At 37.4% G+C, this 18,973-nt stretch overlaps 1 protein-coding gene across 2 annotated transcripts in view; it reads right to left on the bottom strand.

The window, feature by feature from the left end:
* gfra4b (GDNF family receptor alpha 4b) overlaps positions 1 to 18,327 on the bottom strand; it is a 55,871-nt gene extending 37,544 nt beyond the window's left edge. Inside the window, exons 1-2 of one of the 2 annotated variants that reach the window (XM_063485796.1) lie at positions 18,062 to 18,327; positions 17,895 to 17,981 (exon numbers count right to left, since the gene is read on the bottom strand). In XM_063485796.1, coding sequence (XP_063341866.1) covers positions 17,895 to 17,937 — 43 coding nt within the window. In that variant the 5' untranslated portion in view covers positions 17,938 to 17,981; positions 18,062 to 18,327. Of the gene's footprint in view, positions 1 to 17,894 lie in introns of both variants that reach the window. The other variant, XM_063485787.1, reaches the window with a different exon arrangement.
* Between the last annotated feature and the right edge of the window lie 646 nt (positions 18,328 to 18,973).

Raw genomic sequence — 18,973 nt, 5'->3', positions numbered from 1 at the left:
TTAACAACACTGTTAGTGATACTTGTGATTTACAGTCAGATGCTGAAGTCTTTCAAAATACTAGGAGTACACTCAAGATAGGATGACAGCAAAGCCTCAGCATTTTCCTCTCCTCATTAGCATGTCACAGGAGTGATTCATAACATACCATGCAGCCTTGCATGGTTCTAAAAGCTTTGACAGACTGCTAATCAACCAAGTAGTTATTTAAACATTACTGTGCATTTTAATTGGGCGTGCTTTGGGATTTCAGTATCATTTCATGCTTTTGATTTGATCGACTCTGACTGTGTGTAATATGAAATTATATTTAAGTAAATTTCTCTTCAGATCCTCAACACTGTTTTGTGTTTTTTTCTACAGATTTATCCTCTTATTTTTTCTGCAAACAGGAACACTGAGTGACTGAAGCAGCTATCTCTTATTCTAACAAAAAACCCATTAGGCATTTCTGTCACAGTTTATAGAACAAAAGCACTTTGTATGAGATGATTACAATTTTCTTTTCCAGTCACTTCAATTTAACTTCCAGTGGCAATAAACCATAACAATGTCCTAATTAATTTCAGCTCTGAAATTCATAGTTAGTCAAACAGACTGTCGGGATTATAGCTTGCAGGGCCAAACATGACTGAGGCTGAAGTATAATTGAAAAAGTGGCTTCATTAACTGTGTTTGCTGTATTTCTGTAAAGGCAACAAAAAAGAATCTAAGAAATGTTAAGAAACAGACTAACAAGCTGTGGAATATAGTGAGGCGTATACAGACCAAAAATATGGCATATTTTGGTGAAATACACTATAATCCAAATTCTTCTCTGACTTCACTAAAAAGCTTTCATGGATTCGTGGCGTTGCAGTTTGTCAGCATGGTTTACCTCCAGCATCTCAACAAAAACAGTTTTAAAAAGACAACATTGAATACTACCTATTTACAAAGGTGTTGAAAAGTGCATTTGGTGGTAAGATTAACCAGCAAACTGCATCTAACACCAAGTGCAACTGTCAAAAGTTTCATGGCAATCACATTGAAAATAAGGCTGACGCTGAATAGTTTCTTCTCTAAGAAGTGGATAGAGTGTAAGCTTTCATTTAAAAAAAAATCTCCATATAAGTGCTATACCGCATCATCCTTGAATGATACATTTTGGAGCCGTGTTCATTTGACTTGCACTCCTTCTGTGTCATACCCCATTTAGACTGGCACCTGGGTCAGCAGTTTATTTAGATACTTATTTTTAAAGCCTGAGAACCTATTTCAGATGCCCCTGGTCCTGAAAGTAAGATACAACATTAAATAACAGATTGAGTAGTCATCGTATGAAATATCTGGTTCTCGTGACAAAGCCTTCTAACATACAATGTAACACAAAAAGATGAATATGTCAACATATTCTGCTTTATGCAGGATTCATTGCTAGAAAACTGACAACATAAATAAAATCCATCTCAGATTGTATTAATTCAGCATCGAGCTGCTTTACTTTCTTTTGCAAAATCTGCCCTGTACCACATGACTCTGTGAGTCTGCTTTCACTTAATCACAGTCGCAGCTCATGAGTATTGGAGTTATTTTTCATGTCAAACTGAATCAAAGCACTAAATCAGCTGGTGGCAGTAATCATACATGAAGGTTGCATTATTCATTAGGCTCCCATGTTTCTATGAAGACAAAAAAATTTTAGAAATGTGGGAAAAATCCTTCCAGAATCAACCTCCCCCCCGTCCAAGATTAAATAGAACTGAGACATTGCTTTGTGGTTTCAGCGTATTTCAGTCTAATTTATAGTTTAGTCGTGAAGTCTATGGAACTATGTAACAGACGTCTCAGCCAACAGTGACAACCAGAGATTAAGTTATGACAGCTGTCTTTTCTGAATAGGTCGAGTGCGCATTGAAAGGACCCACATCATACATGCATTTCCAATATGAAAGGAGTTTCAGTGACTGAAGGAGGGAACACTGATGGAAGAGAAGACAAAAGAAACTGAATTAGCAGTTGGGAACAAAGAGAAATGAAGACTTCTGTGAATATAAAACTATTCACCAACATTAGGTTATATGGTTCAGTTATAGTGTGTGTGCTACATTACCATTTGTATGATAATCACATAGATTGCTTTTCTGCCTTTCCTTTGTCCCTGAATACCAAGACTGTCAAGGCTAGCTCATAGTGAATGCAATGTGTGCCACTTCCCAGCAGCTTGTTCAAGGTCTCCTAGTGTGTTAATTTGTTCAAAAATGTATGTATAGTCACATTAAAGAGATTTTCCACCTTAATAAAAAAAAATATCCCCACTGATAGATAAATATTTATAAAGACTGAAATGAAAATGGAAACAACGTGACCTGAAAATATTCACAGAAGAGATAAAGCACATCACGCCATAAGTTTTGGAATTACTTTTTTTTTTTCCTTTCTTTTCTTTTTTTAACTGTATTCAAAATGTTCCTTGTAAATGTCAAGCTGACTTTAGTGTCATTTTCCAAAAGGTTGCTCTGTTATAATTTCAATATATGAAATGCCATAAAGTAACATGCCCAAATTAGTTTTAACAAGAGACTTACACGTGTACTTACTTATGATTGTAATTAGTCAAAGAAGTTTAGTGTCTATGATTCTTGGGCTTAACAATATTTAGAGGGATATTAATCCTGAAACTACCTATTTTTTCACAAGGCAGGTTTGTGTCTTCAGGATTTTAAGAGAGCAACATAACCTTTTACATTATATTATGTTTTTTTAAAGCCCAAATAGTTAGAAGAGATTGTGCTGAAGTGACATTGCACTGTAGACTGTAGACGCTGGGGGTGCAGTCATCCAAGTTGTTGTCACTACTGCTACTGCTGAAGAGGAAATGGCCAGCAATACTTTCTCAGCATGTAAAAAAAGTACAAAGACAGTTCAAAATTAGTGTGTTTTTACTTAATCACGTAATGTCAATAAATCTAGATTTATTGTTAATGAAAACTTCATAGAAGCATTTTGGGAGAAAGAATATCATGTTTTAACCTCCTAGGACCTGGCGTCCACATATGTGGACATCACATTTTGGGTTTTCTAGACCAAAATACTAAAATTTTTCTCTACAAGAGCCTGATATCCACTTACGAGGACATTATACTACCACTGTTCTATTGAAATTTAAAACGAATGTTCTCATATGTGGATCTAATTTTTCTCAGAAACAAAAATCAGGTAAATAAAATAAATAAATAAATCACCTAATTCTTTGTTTTTACATTTATCAGGTCCCAATCAGCCCAAACAGCAAAGAGAAATTAAAAATGCATGCCATGAAAGAGTTCGGGTCTTAGGAGGTTAAAGAATATAAAGCTAATATATTTAAAACAGCACTTTATAAAGAAACCTGCAAATTAAAATGCTCCAAATGTCAGTTACTGTGGAAAAGGGGCTTAAATATATGGTCTTATTGCCACTCTCAGAGTTAGCCATAAATTAGTATAAAATACCCTTAAATGTAACTTTAAATAACTGCAGTAATACCTGCTCAACCGCTCATTACAAAAACAACAAGGAAGAAAGATGACTGATTGTGTCACATCTCACGGTTCTCCTGCTGCAGCAGAGCAGCAGTTTTTACTCATGACCATGACACACAGCTGTGGCTATGAGTGGGGTCCACACCTTGAATTAATTACAGTACAGATGCCTATATGCACTCTGTAACTCACTCTGTATGTATCCTGTAACATTACTTTTTTTATTGTCTCATCAAAAATATTACCAGCATTAAAAATTTCTTTTCCGTTGCAATTCATTGTGCACATAGCTTACACTGCCCAGAGAGCGTGTATCTACCTCTGAACAATCTGACTCTAAGAGTGTGCATTTGCCCACCCTCCTCACGCCAAAATTGGCCTGCAATCCCACTGCGCTTAATGATCCGAGCTCAAGTATGCTTCAGTTCGCGCCAGCATTTCGACTCTTCTCCTTGTTTTTGAAAAGCTCTCTTGGAGAGAACCATGAGGTCTGATTTTTTTTTTTTTCATGACTTATTTGGGGCAGTTTTTGGAAGGGGTGAAACCCTCCCCTCTCGCACGCCTTTTAAATCTGGTAATTACTTAATAGCTGATGAAACACTGGAATTCCACGCTTGGAGATCACGCAACATGATTACTGTGCCCGAATCCACTTGAATGACGCTTAGCCTCGTCTCTTCAAGTGTCCCGGGCCACAACACACAGCAATCATTCCTGTCAAATGAAATCAGCTTCTGGGGTTTATCTGTAGTGCAGATAAAATAGTGTGAGAACACTGTACATCATTACATAGCAAGTTGATAGTAGCATCTCCTGTTCACAGTGTAAACAGCAAAGAGATACATTAATTTCCCCTTTGACAGCTTTGGATGGCACTAAAACATGTTAGTGTTTCAAAGCCGTAGCACTTCCTGCTCACTGGGCCTCTCCACCTGCAAAATTCTGCATTTTAATGTGATGTTCTTATCCCTTTCACCCATGGTTTTTTAATAATATGAATTCCTTAGTAATTCTTTGCCATCTTGCTAACTGAGCTGCACACACCGGAGGATTGGATACCTTCCACTCGGATTAAAATTATAACGGTAAAGATCTGACTAAAGATCTGAGCGCTTTAAACAAGTCACCCCAAGGCTACCACGAGTACCTAACGGAGAGCGGATGCCACAGCACTCTGCTTCTGCTGACCACACTAGGAAGACGAGCAGCATGCATAAAATCCACATACATAAAATATATTCTTTTATTTTATTATTATTTTATGTAAGGTGTCTGAGGCAGAGGCATGTTTTAATGAGACTACCGGTATGGGAAATTAAACTAAGATTGGTATTTGAAGTTTCAGTGTGCTATGCTGTGCCAAAAAGAGGATTAATGATTCATTTATAGCATTCACATTGACAGACAGTGCAAAGTGCGTTTCGATTCTTTTTTTTTTTTTTTTGATTAAATAAAAATATAATGAATACATGGAATTTATGGCTCAATATTAAATGACAATTTGATTGTTTAATTAAGTTTATATTAACTTTAAACATGTATGTCTATCAATGATTATGTAACATTACGTTTGAACAAACTATTTTTGTTTATAAGCTGACAGACTTCACCAACTATTATGAAGCTATATTTATCATGACACTATACTACATAACTTCAAAACACACTGCAGCTTTCAAAGCATGGTTCTTATGTGTTATCATCACAGCAGCAGGGTTGGATCCCTCAGGAAGAGTGTGGCAGAGAGTCAATGGACCTAATGTGGAGTGATTCTTCTCCGGGGGCATTCACGTGGGAATGTGGCTCTGGTTTCACAGTTATCACTCACAGAGAGCTGTCAAATGCTTAGTGGCATTCACTTGATCCAATTAATTAGGACCTAATAAGCCATAGAGAGGAAAGGGATTTGGATCTACAGGGTGGTGACAGAATCAAAGGCCTTCAAATGAGGCCAACATCTCACCGTGGCTGTTAATGAGACATATGAAGCGGTCTACATATAAACATGTAGAAAAGCAAACCAGTCTCACTAATAATATAGAATAATTTCATGTTCAGATCAGAGGTTTGTGCTAAAACTAATGTGGAGGAAACCAAACAGTCCTAACAGAATATTTAATAACTTTTTTCCTGAGAAGTATTGAGCTTATGCTAACATGGTGATTTTCTATGCATGCAATTTACAATTTGTTAGCTGTGTCATACCCAGTGCCTGAAATAATTAATCAAGTAGTGGTAAACGGAGGTGGCATCCTCGGCTGCATGGAGCAGATGTTGTAAATCCAATGCAGCTCACGAGGACAGGTGCCCTCCAGCCGGTTCCTGTCTGCTGCTTTGGTAATGGTTTGTTTCCTTTCCTGGAACACTGGAGGAATTGAACAACACTCAATCTAACCTCTATCATCTGCTTATTATAAGGTTGTACAATAAAGCATGAGATGACTAATCACCTCAAGAGTATGCTCTGTGGGATAAAACGCATTGCGTCTGAGATATACATTGATTATTCAGACTCAACAATCAGTTTGCTCAAGAGTCCCTATTTTATCGAATAAATTCCAGTTAATCCAGTGGGGTTCTCAGAGGATAGTGACTGTGTCCTGCCGCCTGAGTATTACAAGGACACACATTGAAAAACCTTTTAAAGTAAATGCATCACATTTAGGATGTTTTTGAAACTTCAGCTTCAAGGATTCTATATCTGAGATATTTTCAAGATGTTTAGCTCTTATGTCAGTCTTTGTCTAATCTTATTTAGAAATGTGACGCTATGGGCCTAACATTCAAAGCATGGCAAAGCTGTCATCTGTTCACTTACTTGTGTGCTGGGTCACAGTGGGCTGGAGCAAGCGTATTTGCATTTATACCCACGGGAAATGTAGTTTCCAGTTCACTTGTCCTGGGTGTTTTGGGGTTGTGGAAGGAAATAGAAAAAGCTCACACCAAAATGAGAAAAAGAAACACTTTGTCCACTATTTGTACTCCTGAGCTGGTGGTGTTGACAACTATAATGTCAGTGTGAATGTGTATTTTTGAAGGATGAATGTGCGATCATTACCAGCACCTTTCAGGGGAGCCTCAATAAATAGATAGGGTTTCTCCTGCATGCAGATGTTTTTAGCATCTCACCAAGAGTCAAAGGTAAATGTATACTACTGTATTTTTCATCCAGTGGTGTTTCATGTACACAAGAACAGACATCTTTATTTGTCAGATATATGAAAACTATTGGAAAACTGATACATGTCTGTTTTAATAAATTAAGACTTACTGCCCTTATCGTTTGAGTGCACCTCTATTCCTGGAAATTCAGGTAAATCTTAATAGCTAACACATATACATATTTATATCGCTAGATAATTTAGTATTTTTTTGTGTGACCTTTAATATTGTCTTTGTTAGTATTGCATTGTAATCAGATGTTCGTCTCCCGGAAAGCTCCAGGGTAGGATCAGTACTTTTACTACAACTGTAACTTGAGTCATATGGATCGGACTGAGGACAGGACAGGCTCCGCAGATTGCTGGTAGGTTCTGATTTTATCGCTTTACTGCCATTTTCTCTATTTCATGTTTCTCAGTCAAGACAATAATTCAATTCATACTGTGCAAACGAGAATTTCCAGTCATTCCTTTTTATTGTGGTTACAATAAGGGCACAAACTGATTTTGCTGATTTGATTAACTGAAGAGATCCTCCTAGGCATAAAAGATGCTGAATTAATTTCAGTGAAAAACTGTTTGGTGTCGTAACTCAGCTGTTGTATGGTCTAGTCTGGGAACGCTGATAAGAAACAATTCCATTTGCTGGCTGAACTGTAGTGTAATTCACTTGCCTGCGCCTGTAAACAAACAATGAAACGGTAATTAATACTATAAAGTCTGATGCTGCACTTATTTTAATTGAATAATAGCAGTCATATAAGCCTACAATACATATGCGCGGCTACAGATATCAAATAGTCCCTTTGCTGAGCTCGTTCATCCTGCCTGTCACAAAACCTGTTTTTTAGGCAACAATGATACAAGGAAGCTACATCCATCATGTGTGATGAGCTCCTTTTCTGGCTTAGAGTTTGGTTTCTAAACTTTTTGCCACATATTTTAAATCTTCTGGGCCAATATAATAGGCCAGCAGTTGTGAAAAGAAGTTAATTTAGAGAAAGGGGAGCATACATATCAAAACTAAGACACTTTCTCTTGGCCTTTTCATAGTACGCGGATTTAAGCAGTAATTACTATTACTGCTGGATACAGTGTTCCACAAGTCTTTTCAAAAAACATGACCAGTGTATGACAGAGTAGCTTTTACCACAGCAAAATTGGAAAGGGGATAAGGGAATGAATTTCAGCAGCTGTCATTTCTGTTGAGAGGAAAAACACTGGATAGATTACTACTGCCTACACTCTTTGTGGTTATTAATGCCAGGAAGTCAAAGAAGAAACAGAGAAAACTCACTATATTATTCAGAAATAAATTCCAAAGCAGACTCAAGGTTATTTAATCAAAATAAGAGAGAACAATGTTATTAAGAAATCCACATCAGCTAATCTTATAATTTTTAAGAGGATTACACCACTCTGAATCTCATAAAAATTTATTTTTTTGATGACTCAGAGGTATTTAAGGCTAGCTTACAGACATTTAAATAAAATAAAACAAAACAACTACCGAAGACCAAAAAGTATGTCTTGGGTCTTTGTCCTGAGTATTCGCCTCCATATATCTTCGTGAAACTTCACTCACCCCAAATAGATCTAGCAGTGGCCCAGAAATACAAGAGGAAAGCAGAAAATGGAGCTTAAGCCCTCCATTTGAAACTGTGTCATAATGGGGCCATGCCTACTTGTCTGGAACAGTCCTTTTTCTCTCGATAACCGCTGACAGACTCTGAGTTAATGAGCCTCTGTTTGGCCCTTAGAGGCCACTGTATCTCTATAACCTCAGAGCCATCTTCTGAATTTCCTAACGGGTCTAATGCACCTTTTAGTCAGATCAGGTCTACGTATCGTTTTCACCTTGTGCCTCTAAACTTTGTAATCCTCAGCAGTTTTCAGCGTTCGTATTAAGCAGATTGAAGAAATCTATTTTGTGGCTGTATCACTGTTACTCAATTTAAAAAGTAATATTTTCTTTCACCTGAGTGTTTTTAGTGCTTCTTAGCCTCTCTTTTGAAAAGAGGTATAATAGAGTTTATCTTCTATAAGGATCAGACCTCATTGATTTACCAGTGACCACTGAGAGCACTGACTGTCAACTTTTAACAGTTGTGAAAGAAATATCCTATCCTAAATCCTGCCCTTCAATAGTTGTAATATTACAGTATATGTACATTTTGTAGAAATGACCTTTTACTGAAGTAAAAGTACAAATATTTTGCATTAAAATATACTTTAAACTATAAATTATTGAGTCAATAAAGAGTACACCATTTTAATGCTGCTGCTGGAGCTGATTCACTGAAGCAAAATCATACCATGATTTACAAGTTGATTTAATTCTGCTAAATATGATAGTCGGCAATTAAAGCTTTAAAAGGAGTACAAAGTAAATGAAAGAAAATAAAGCCTTCAAACTACGGCTGAATTTATTGTATCTTTATCTCAGGAGTGCAGCGGTTTCATAACTTGGCACTAAAACCCTCCAGTTTCTTCAGCAATAAAGTAATCCATTGACAGTTAACAGTGTATCTGCTTCTACACAGCAAAAACTAACTTTTGATAGTTAATTTGTCGAACTTTATTTTCAAATTGTTAACAAACATGGTGTAAAACAGCACTTATACTGATGCCACGGCGTAACTCACACTGTCAATCATTCCCAGGCGTAGAGTTTGTGGTGCCACTTCTTTGAAACTGACCAATCACATTAGGGCCCTTCTTTCTTTGCTCCACCCTTCAAACTATCAAAAGTCAGATAGATTTCATAGAATTGAGCTTCAAGAGCAGAGCTGCCTCTGCTGCAGTGCTTGCCAAGCAGATACTCTTACATGCATGATGGCTAGTTTGTGGGCTTGGCTCCAAGTTTGTGGGTTTTTTAAGTTACACATGAGAAATTTAACTGAACAAGTGGCAATAAATCCTTACACCCCTAAAATGGAATTATTTGCTTGTGATTACGTTTTAACACACACCAGTTTTTCCACAAATATAATTCCACATGGTTACAGCAACCAGACCACCAAGGCTTCCACCTTAGGCTGCCACCTGATCCACACTGGACTGGACCCCTACAGTCGTTGCAGGTGTTGGTTCTGCAGGAGGGTTGGCTCATGTGGCTCATTTGGGCTGTGCGTGACCGCACCCCATGGGCTAAGATCTGACCACCAGATGCTCACCTACGAGCCCCTCCCCCCAGGAGTGATGCTGGGATATTGGTTTAGTAATCCCAATTTGAGTGAGGTAACACGGTCTGTTGTTTTTTGCCACAGAGCTCTTGTGAAGCACGTCAGTTCTTCACCCAGCGCCAGTTTTTCTTAAGAGATCCTACCAGGAACAAATTGCCTCCATCGACATAAATCCTGGTTTCAGAGCTGGAGAGAGCAAGGTCTATCCACAGACTCGGATAAACAACCAAAGATGGATGCGTGGATGAATGGATAGTCTTCTATAGCTGTTTTAAACAGTGTGTTATTTTACTAAATCCTCACCAGTTCTTCACAAATTTACATCATACTAAAAGAAACTGCTTGCTCAACAAACATACCGGTCAAACAAAACAAAATGTAAGACTGATTTTCAAAAGCATTTATCCATGAGCTAGAATGTTCTTCCAACTTAAACCACAGTGATTTTCCTGCCCAGACCTTTGTTAGTGGTTTCTGTTGCATGATCCTGGACTGATATAACAAAGTCAGTTATAAAGCAGCCACTGCATCTCAGTTTGTAATTATGTATGGAGGGAAAGCCAGTCTTATTCTGGCACCTAGGAGCATAGCTCTCTGTTTTTGTACATTTTATTTGTACTTTAAAAACATTTTGCAACCAGATTTCTTTAAATATATAAAGAATTGTAAGTCTTGCTTAATGTGTGTAAAAACTGTTCCATGAGGTTTCCACACAGAGCTCAGACTGACTCAGATGGTAGATTAACAGTTTAAAAATTTAAATAAACTCTGTATATGTAGTGTTAGAAATAGGCATCCATCTATCCTAATTTTTCAGACCTGATACTGATGCAGATGCACATCCTGATTTTCCCAACGTGATGATGTTATCTGATCAACATTTGTATCAAACCCTGGGGCAACAGTTACCTCAACCAATCAGTGTTTGTAATCACAGAAAGCTGTGGTGCCAATGCTGACAGAAAAAAAGAGAAACAAGTAGTTAGCATTTGTGCTGTGTTGCTTGATTGGTAGTTACCTATACTAGGTATAGGCTAGGCTATAAAAATATTAACATCTATTTTACGTTTAGATTTTTTTTTAAAAAAAACTTGAGTCAGTAAGACAGCAAAGCCATGAAGAAAGCACTGGTTAGTTTTGACTGGTAGCTCCCTGGCTGGTTCGCCTAAACAAGCTGATGCTACCTTATTTTTTTAGTAAGCAAACTGAACTGAAAACATTACATCCAGATGAACAGAATCAACTTTTGGGGGCAAATGTCTACAGTTTCAATATCATTATAATCGTAAAGCTTCTTGTCCTTACATTCTTACTTTTACCATTCATTGGGCAACATGACACTCTGCATTTAGTATATATACTTACAATTTACAGAATTGGTATTCATTTGTAAGTAAGATAAAGAGAAAACACACACACACACACACACACACACACACACACACTTATATGTATGTATTTCTCTCTCTCTCTTTGTCTCTCTTCATACACATATAATGGAGCATATAAGTGACAGTTAAAGTGAAGATGAATTTAATCAACTGTAAGTGCAATAAAAACCTCCCAATAAGTGTTAAATCTTACATAAGAAAGCAGAGTGACAAAGAACTGGCTGTGTGAACACTGAACTTTTCACTTGTCAGCTGAATCCACCACTGTGTGGGGTCTGTTTCATCAGGTTTTATCTTTTAGAAAAAGTACCCCGTCCATTTCATATCACAACTGTAAAGAAGGAAAATCATGAATTTGAGAAGTTTTCTTTTAGCTTTGACTTTTATTTAAGTATGCTTTAATTATGGCTGTTTTCATAGCCCTGTTGAGCCGAGGGTCGTGGGGACAGGGTTTGAGTCGATTCTAGCACTGGGTGAGGTGAAGGATACACCCATGACAGGCTGTCAGTCTATCGCAGGGCTCACAAAAAATGAGAGAGAGTTATTCATGCTCACATTCACCTCTACAGCTAATTTCTAATCACCAGTTCACCTGGATGAATATTCTTTTATTCTCTTTTGGAAAAATAAATTTTTGTCCAAGATTTATTTTATAGAATGCAGAAAAACGAACGTAGTACCACCGAATTTACCCAGAGGTGTATAAAAGGTTTTCATCACATTATGGAGAGAAGTCTTAAAGATTTTTACAGCATCGTTAAAAGCTTTAAACATTTTTTTTCCTCTATTTGGATATACATTTCAGGATATGTACTCATTCACTAAATGTACTACACCTATAAAATTCAAATTTATTTATGTATTTGCAAATCACAACATAATTAATTCCAGTGCTCATTCTCCTTTTTATTGTGCACTGGTCTCCAGTATCACATAAGGATAAATATCTAATACTAGCAATCCTTTGTGATCACCAGCAAGTAGCTTAATGTTGTTTGTCTGTTGTTTAGTTGCTGGCTGGAAACCCAAATGCGATATCATTGTATTACGTGTAAAATCACGCTACTTCAGGCATTTTTGGGGGTGTCATGTTTTTACATATTTAAACTTATAAAAAACATGAAGAGTTAAAGCTGGGCTAGAGTGTTGTTTATGTGTAATTTAAATGCACTGTTAAACTTAGACTATTTAATGATGCTCTGTAGAAATGCAGGAAGAGACTGTAGAGCTGTCTGAGTTATCTGTGTGTTCATCACAAACAAAGTAAGAAAAACATTTCATATACAAAAGTGATTTGTTTCTGACCTGGTGTTAATATAAAAATTTTGCTTGCAGCAGCTTGAAACACCTAATAAAATCTCAATACACTAGGGAAAAACATAACCAAATGAGACATGACTGATTTGTGAAAACAGGAAAATGAGACCGCTAATGTTAGACAGGCATTGTATACTGTGTCTCCAAATTACCTGTTGTTGGTCATTTTCCTCTAATAGAATGTCTTCAATCACATAAATCTTAAAGTGTAAACACATTCGGTAATGAGGTACCAGTGATATAACTCGGGGCACTCGACTATAATAATGGATTAGGGCTTTAAACTCAGACTCATTTATTTTTTACCCACATACATCACTCCTAATCAATGGCATGTCTTTCACAATAACCCTCCCCCAGCTTGTCTCAGACTTTTAGACATTCCAACGGCGAGCGGCTCTTTTACTCTCAAACTTTATGTACTGTTTAAAGTTATCATAGTTTAATATTATAGGAAGATGATTATGTGAGAAATTAAATAATGTCCCCATTAAAGGTCGGAGCCATCAGACTGACTGACATCAGATGAATGGCAATGTGCCAGCTTAACAGCAGATTCTAAAACCTCAATAATTAAATACAAAGGCATTTAAAGGGCTCCTAGAATAGCAGGAGAAGAGAAGCAGCCCACAGGAAAAGTGTAACAGCCATTCTGTCTCTGAAGCTTTTAGCTTCCTGCTCTGCCAGCAAGTGACCGCTGCTCAAATGTACTGTATTGATAGATGGAAAACTCGTATGCTTTATAATTTTATATTCTGTAGACTATGATGTTCACTAGATGCAACACTAACTCTCGATGTCTAATAATCAAGAGCTTAGCAAAGGTGTATTTAGGGCAGATGCATTAAGTTAGTAATGCAACTTTCACTTCTGTCGAATTCCATAATTTTATTCTCCTTTATTTCCTCACCTACTGCACTATATTAAAAAGTACTTTGTGTACAAAATTATACTTTACGTCCTTTTTCTACTGGATAACCAAATGATTATCACTTTGGTACACCTCACTACTCCAACAAAGAACACTGGCAAGTGCTTAATATTAACATTTAAAAATAAACGGTAACAGTGAAATTATAATAACTATCTTGTGGTTTTGGTTAAACGGTCAGGCAGTGAAGAAAATGAAATAAAAGAGGACATAATTTTAAAGCTAACAGCTGCCACTAAGTTTCCTAAATGGTCTTTAGAACTGCAGGCAGTACAGTCAGCACTGTTGCCTCTCTGCAAGAGTGTCCTGGACTTGAAACTACTAGCTGGGAGGGAGAAGCTTGCGTGGGTTCTCCCAGGGTACTCTGGCTTCCTCCCATAGCCCAAAGACATGCACATTAGGTTAATTGGGAATTGTAAACTGACTGTGAGTGTGAATGGCTCTCTTGTGTGACAAACTGGTACCTGTGACCTGGCTTTCACCCTATAACAGCTGGGATCCAGCCCCACTGTGACACTGACATGAAAGAAAAGTGGAAGAATATTTATGGCTAGATGAATGGATGCTCAAAACCAGGGAAAAACTGAATATCGTTTTTATGGCATCGATACAATATACAAAACCTATAACATTAAGTACAATACCGCCAACTAAAACTAAACCAGTTTAAGATTCAAGATGTATAGTCAGCTTGAAATTCGTATTGCAGTTTATAGTGTTGCTGTATTACATTACGCTGGCAAGTAAATTTTTCATATTTAGTTTATTTTTATTGTTATGAGCTGGAAATGTGGAAAAGCCTGAAAATGTATACTCATTTTTGTTGATTACCTTTAAATAGAGTTAAGAATGGATACTTGGCTTTATAATGTGTGTGTGTGTTTAGCTTAATACCATCTGAATAGTTGATTTTCCCTTGCCTGGCCATTTTATTTCACTTCATTTGAATCACTGAACAAATCAGAGGTGTGGGTGGTGATGAGTTCTGGAACCAGGCTACATTTTCCCTACAATCAGTACTAAATTACACAGTGAAACAGACTATGTGTTCCAAGAAATACAGAAAGTGAAATTGTTCCTCTCTTGGATGTTATTTGGATACCAAGGGGCCACTAAGAGAAGTGCTATAAAGATTTCAGGCTCTCTGACATAAACTATTCTTGTCTCAATCAAAGAAGTCCATGTAAATGTCTGTGGAAGCTAAGCTGTTAATGAGCTAATTCTTTATAGAGTGATAAAATAACTGCTAGACATAACATAAAATTTGTTGAATTTCTAGCTGCAGTGAAACAATATCCCTTTAAATTGCATAAGGTGTTATATAATCTGTGTTTTAGCCAGAATGGGAATGGAGCCAGGGTTTTTAGCCCTTACGTGTCATTGATGTTAGGGTTCACATGCATCTTGTGTCCTACATGGGATTTCTTTGTTAAAGTGGCATTAAGAAGAAGCATGGGCTTTCATCACGTAGGATAGAAGAAAGCTTGTGATGGGTTGTCTCTTCGCCATGGGTACTACCTGCTTCAAATGAGATTCATGACAAATCCCCCTACGAGAGGCCGGCCAGTATGCTAGGTAATAGCATGCGTGGCAGTACTTATCTATCTCCATTAAAGACACAGGTCATATCCCACAATGTCAAACCCATTAAATCACAGAATATAGCATGATGGTAGGCTTAAACCGGGTGCTGAAGCAGCTGTGATTGAAGAAGGTGCTTTTAAATGATAGATTCTGTGCATTTTCTTCTTAAGATGAACTAAAACGCTGTAACAGGCTTTAATCAGGAAAAATGTTAGAAGAGAAATACATTTGCATTCTTGTCACCTGATATTGAGTTTTCACTGCAACTATTACTAGTCTGAGTGCCACTAGAGATCACTTCTGATGCTTTCACTCAGTTAGACCTACTAATATTAAATGCAATCACCTTGTCCTGCAATTGGGAGTTGCACCTTGATATGAAATCACTGTGATGTAACTGTGGCATACAATTTTCCATTTCAAGTTAATACTAAAAGAGAAGCTTATCTAACCTTTAAAAAGACTTGCACAGCACAATTGTGCTTAATTCTATATAATTTTGAGCTTCGGTGTGGACCCGTCACAGTGAACACCAGCGCACATTTATCACGCAAGATAAAATCAAAGCTCGGACAGTCAACTACTTGCCTCAGATTCATTTTAGCTTTCCATAACAGCGCAGGCAAGAGTGATTCACTCTGAACTCCATAAGTCCTCTGAATGCATAAACTGACCCTCTCCAAGATTAATGTCTTCCTCAATACTTACAGGTCTGAACTGAACATCATCACTGTTTGTGTCTCATCACAGACCAATCAACCAGATTTCGCCAGGTGCAGCTAATTAATGAAAAAGCACCAATGGAACTATTTGTAGTCATTTCCAGAGCTCTTTCAACCAAGCCAACAAGCATTATAAAGCTGCAACTAATTTATTATTATTATTATTATCATCATCGTTGAAAAATATGTCACTTATTTGTACTAAAAATCAAACAGCTTGTCAGATTTGTCTTGCCAAGTGTTTGAAAGGAAAAGGAAAAAAAACAAAGGAGAAAAACGCTTAGATTGTGATAACCTGAAAGCATGCATGTTCCCAGGGAAAATAGACTTAAGAGTTTAAAGCTGTCAACTAACTCTATCCAATTAATTGACTCATTATTTCAGCCCCTAAGGAAACACGTCTGGTTCTTATCAAGGGAACAATAAAAGTGAAATGACACACACACACAGGGCGCACTCCAGTACATATGCCTCAAAGTGCCCTACTATGTCCTAATATGATGTATTTCTGTGTAGTTCTTTGCTGGAACGAAAATCTTTCACCGTTCTAACTTGATTTCACAGCAAAGTGAGGCAACAAAACCAGAGGAATAATCTGACAATGCCAACCTCTAATGGCCCAATTCTCAGCTGAGAACTACGACTCCTGGTGTTCGGTTTAAGAGCACTTTCTTGCAAAATTGTGGTCATTTTGAGATCACTCTGTGTTGACTTGCAGGTATCTGGAATAGTTAGGAGAGCTTGGTAATGTGCGATTTTATTTTTCTGCCCACAAGGCTGACTAAATGAGTTGAGTCATCCAACCAGGCTGTATTTTCTGACCTTTTACAGTTGGATCTTGGCTAATTAATTTAAGCAGATGGCTAAGCAGACTTAGACAGACTTTCTTTTGAATAAAGACATGCTTTTTTATGAAAAATATTCAAATCTTAACATGAATATGCAGGTTTGTGAAATGAAATATAAATGGGGAGTTGCTACAAGGCATATGGTTATATCTCTGTCTTTTTCCAGTTATCCATTACCAGCCAGATCATGCCAAAATAAAGTGCTTTCATCAAAGGTCAATATGGAGAGAAAAGCTGACTCAAAAAGCAAACTGTTTTCCCATTCAGCATTTCTTACTGGCATCTTCTTTCATTTCTCTAATGAAGACCTCCAATGTGGATATTAATAATGAATAAAGGAGTTGGATACAGTGCTTTTTACTGTCTTTGTTAAGCAGGAAACCTGGTGCCAATTAAAATGGGCATGATGCTGTCTTGTGTTGCAGCCATCAGTGGGTATAATCATAATGGTTAAAACTGTGTCAGCAGGACTGAGATTGACACATTTGTGTATAATGACAAAGAGACACTGAGATCCAACAACAAGCTGCTCTTCTCTTTGAAGACAGTGGACTGTTACCACAAAAAAAAAAAGAAGAAAAAAAAAGAAAGAAAGAAAAATCAATATTCCAGCTCCATTCAATTACACAGAGAGCAGGTACCTCAGTGACACTCACAGCAATGACTGATGTACTGCAGCTGATGGGCACATTTAGAGGCTTTACTTGAAAAGAAAAAAGAAATTTTCCTATTTAAAGTTTGAAAATGTATATTTAAGGGTATTTTGACTGATAAAGCCATTTAACATTTTTTCATGATTTGAACACATGTCACGTGAATATGTATCATAGTGTATTTCGTATAAATGCAGAAGTTAAGCCAAAGATACTATAAACATCGATACCTGTAGTGGGAAAATGCACCTACACTAAAAGCATCCATGCACCGACACCTACGCTCACAAATAAGCACGTGCACGTAGGCATATCCGTTTTGTATAGCCGACCACACAGACTGAGGAATAACATTCTCGTTCTTGAGTTATTGTTGATTAATTAAATGCCATTTTACGGGAAGATTTGAAATACAGTTGTGATCATACAGTCATGCTAAAGGCTCAAAGAGGGGACGACCGATAAACTCCTTCCAACTTCATTTTATCAGCTTTTTGCAATCAAAACCCGAATCGTGATTGTTTTACTTTGTTTCCCGGGCGAGGACAGGTGACATTGGTTAATTGGTGCTCTAATAGAAAAGACAAGTTTTTACTCACCCAAAGTTATAAGATGAAAGAGATAAACTCCCCACAGATCCATCTCCGTTTGAAATTTGAATTTCTGGTTATGCGTCGGAGCTACACCTACAGCAGGATAATTACACGGTAAGAATGAAGTGCCCCTTTATGCATTTGGAGATCATTATTTGCGCAAAGAGAATAACCTCTTGAAAAATCCTCAAATCGTCTTTTTCTAGTTGTCCCTGTCTTTTTTGTCTTACAATCCCATCAGTTACTTCCAAGTCGCTGTTAGAGTCGCGCTTTTGCGCAAAGGCAGAGCCATGCGTAATATTGTGAGGGGAAGTTGTCCTGTGCGTTGTATGGTCCGGTATTGTCAGAGAGCCTTCTGTTGCACGTCGAGGTGGTCACACAGGTCCTTGAGTCCGCTGCTGGAGAGATGCAGAGTGCTGGGGAGAACCACTGCCAAAGACGCGGGGTGGGGAGGAGGGGGGACTGTTTGTGTAGGAAGGGACATTTTAAACCGCATGCTTACGTGGTCAGATCTTAGCGGTGGAAATGAGACGTTAATTCACAGAAACACTATAATGTCATGACTCAGAGGACCTACAGTGTGGCGAAAGTAGTTAACTGTGTCTTCACTTACTCTGTGATATGTTGGATAGAATTTATTGAGCATCTCATGTTTTCCTTATAGTTTCTGATTTTCTAACCTAAAAAATGCAGACTATTTCAAGCAGTTGACTCTATACTTTTAACTTTAATCGCTACCTGAATTCCATGAAACATTAAGAGATAAAGAGCTCCCTTTTTTATAATTCCTACTATTCACTCCCCTGTCTTTTCTCATCACCTCAAGGTCTAATACTTGCCATTCAAATTGCTTATATAATAAAAAGTATGAGATTTTGCAGCCAGAGTTAATAAAAAAGAAACTTAAAAAGAAAAGTAAATTGGTACTTTGAACTGAAATAGAGGAAAGTTTGAGCTCCCCAAATGTTGAATGCATATATTTTCTTGGGAGTGGGGGGGGGGGGGGTTAAAGAAGCCGAACAAAAGGTTAATAACAATACCGACTCTCAAAATGGACATTTGGGACATTCTCAACCAGAAGTCTG

The sequence above is a fragment of the Pelmatolapia mariae genome, linkage group LG2 (assembly GCF_036321145.2).
Source record: "Pelmatolapia mariae isolate MD_Pm_ZW linkage group LG2, Pm_UMD_F_2, whole genome shotgun sequence".
NCBI lineage: Eukaryota > Metazoa > Chordata > Actinopteri > Cichliformes > Cichlidae > Pelmatolapia > Pelmatolapia mariae.
This window is presented reverse-complemented; position numbering and strand designations above follow the sequence as displayed.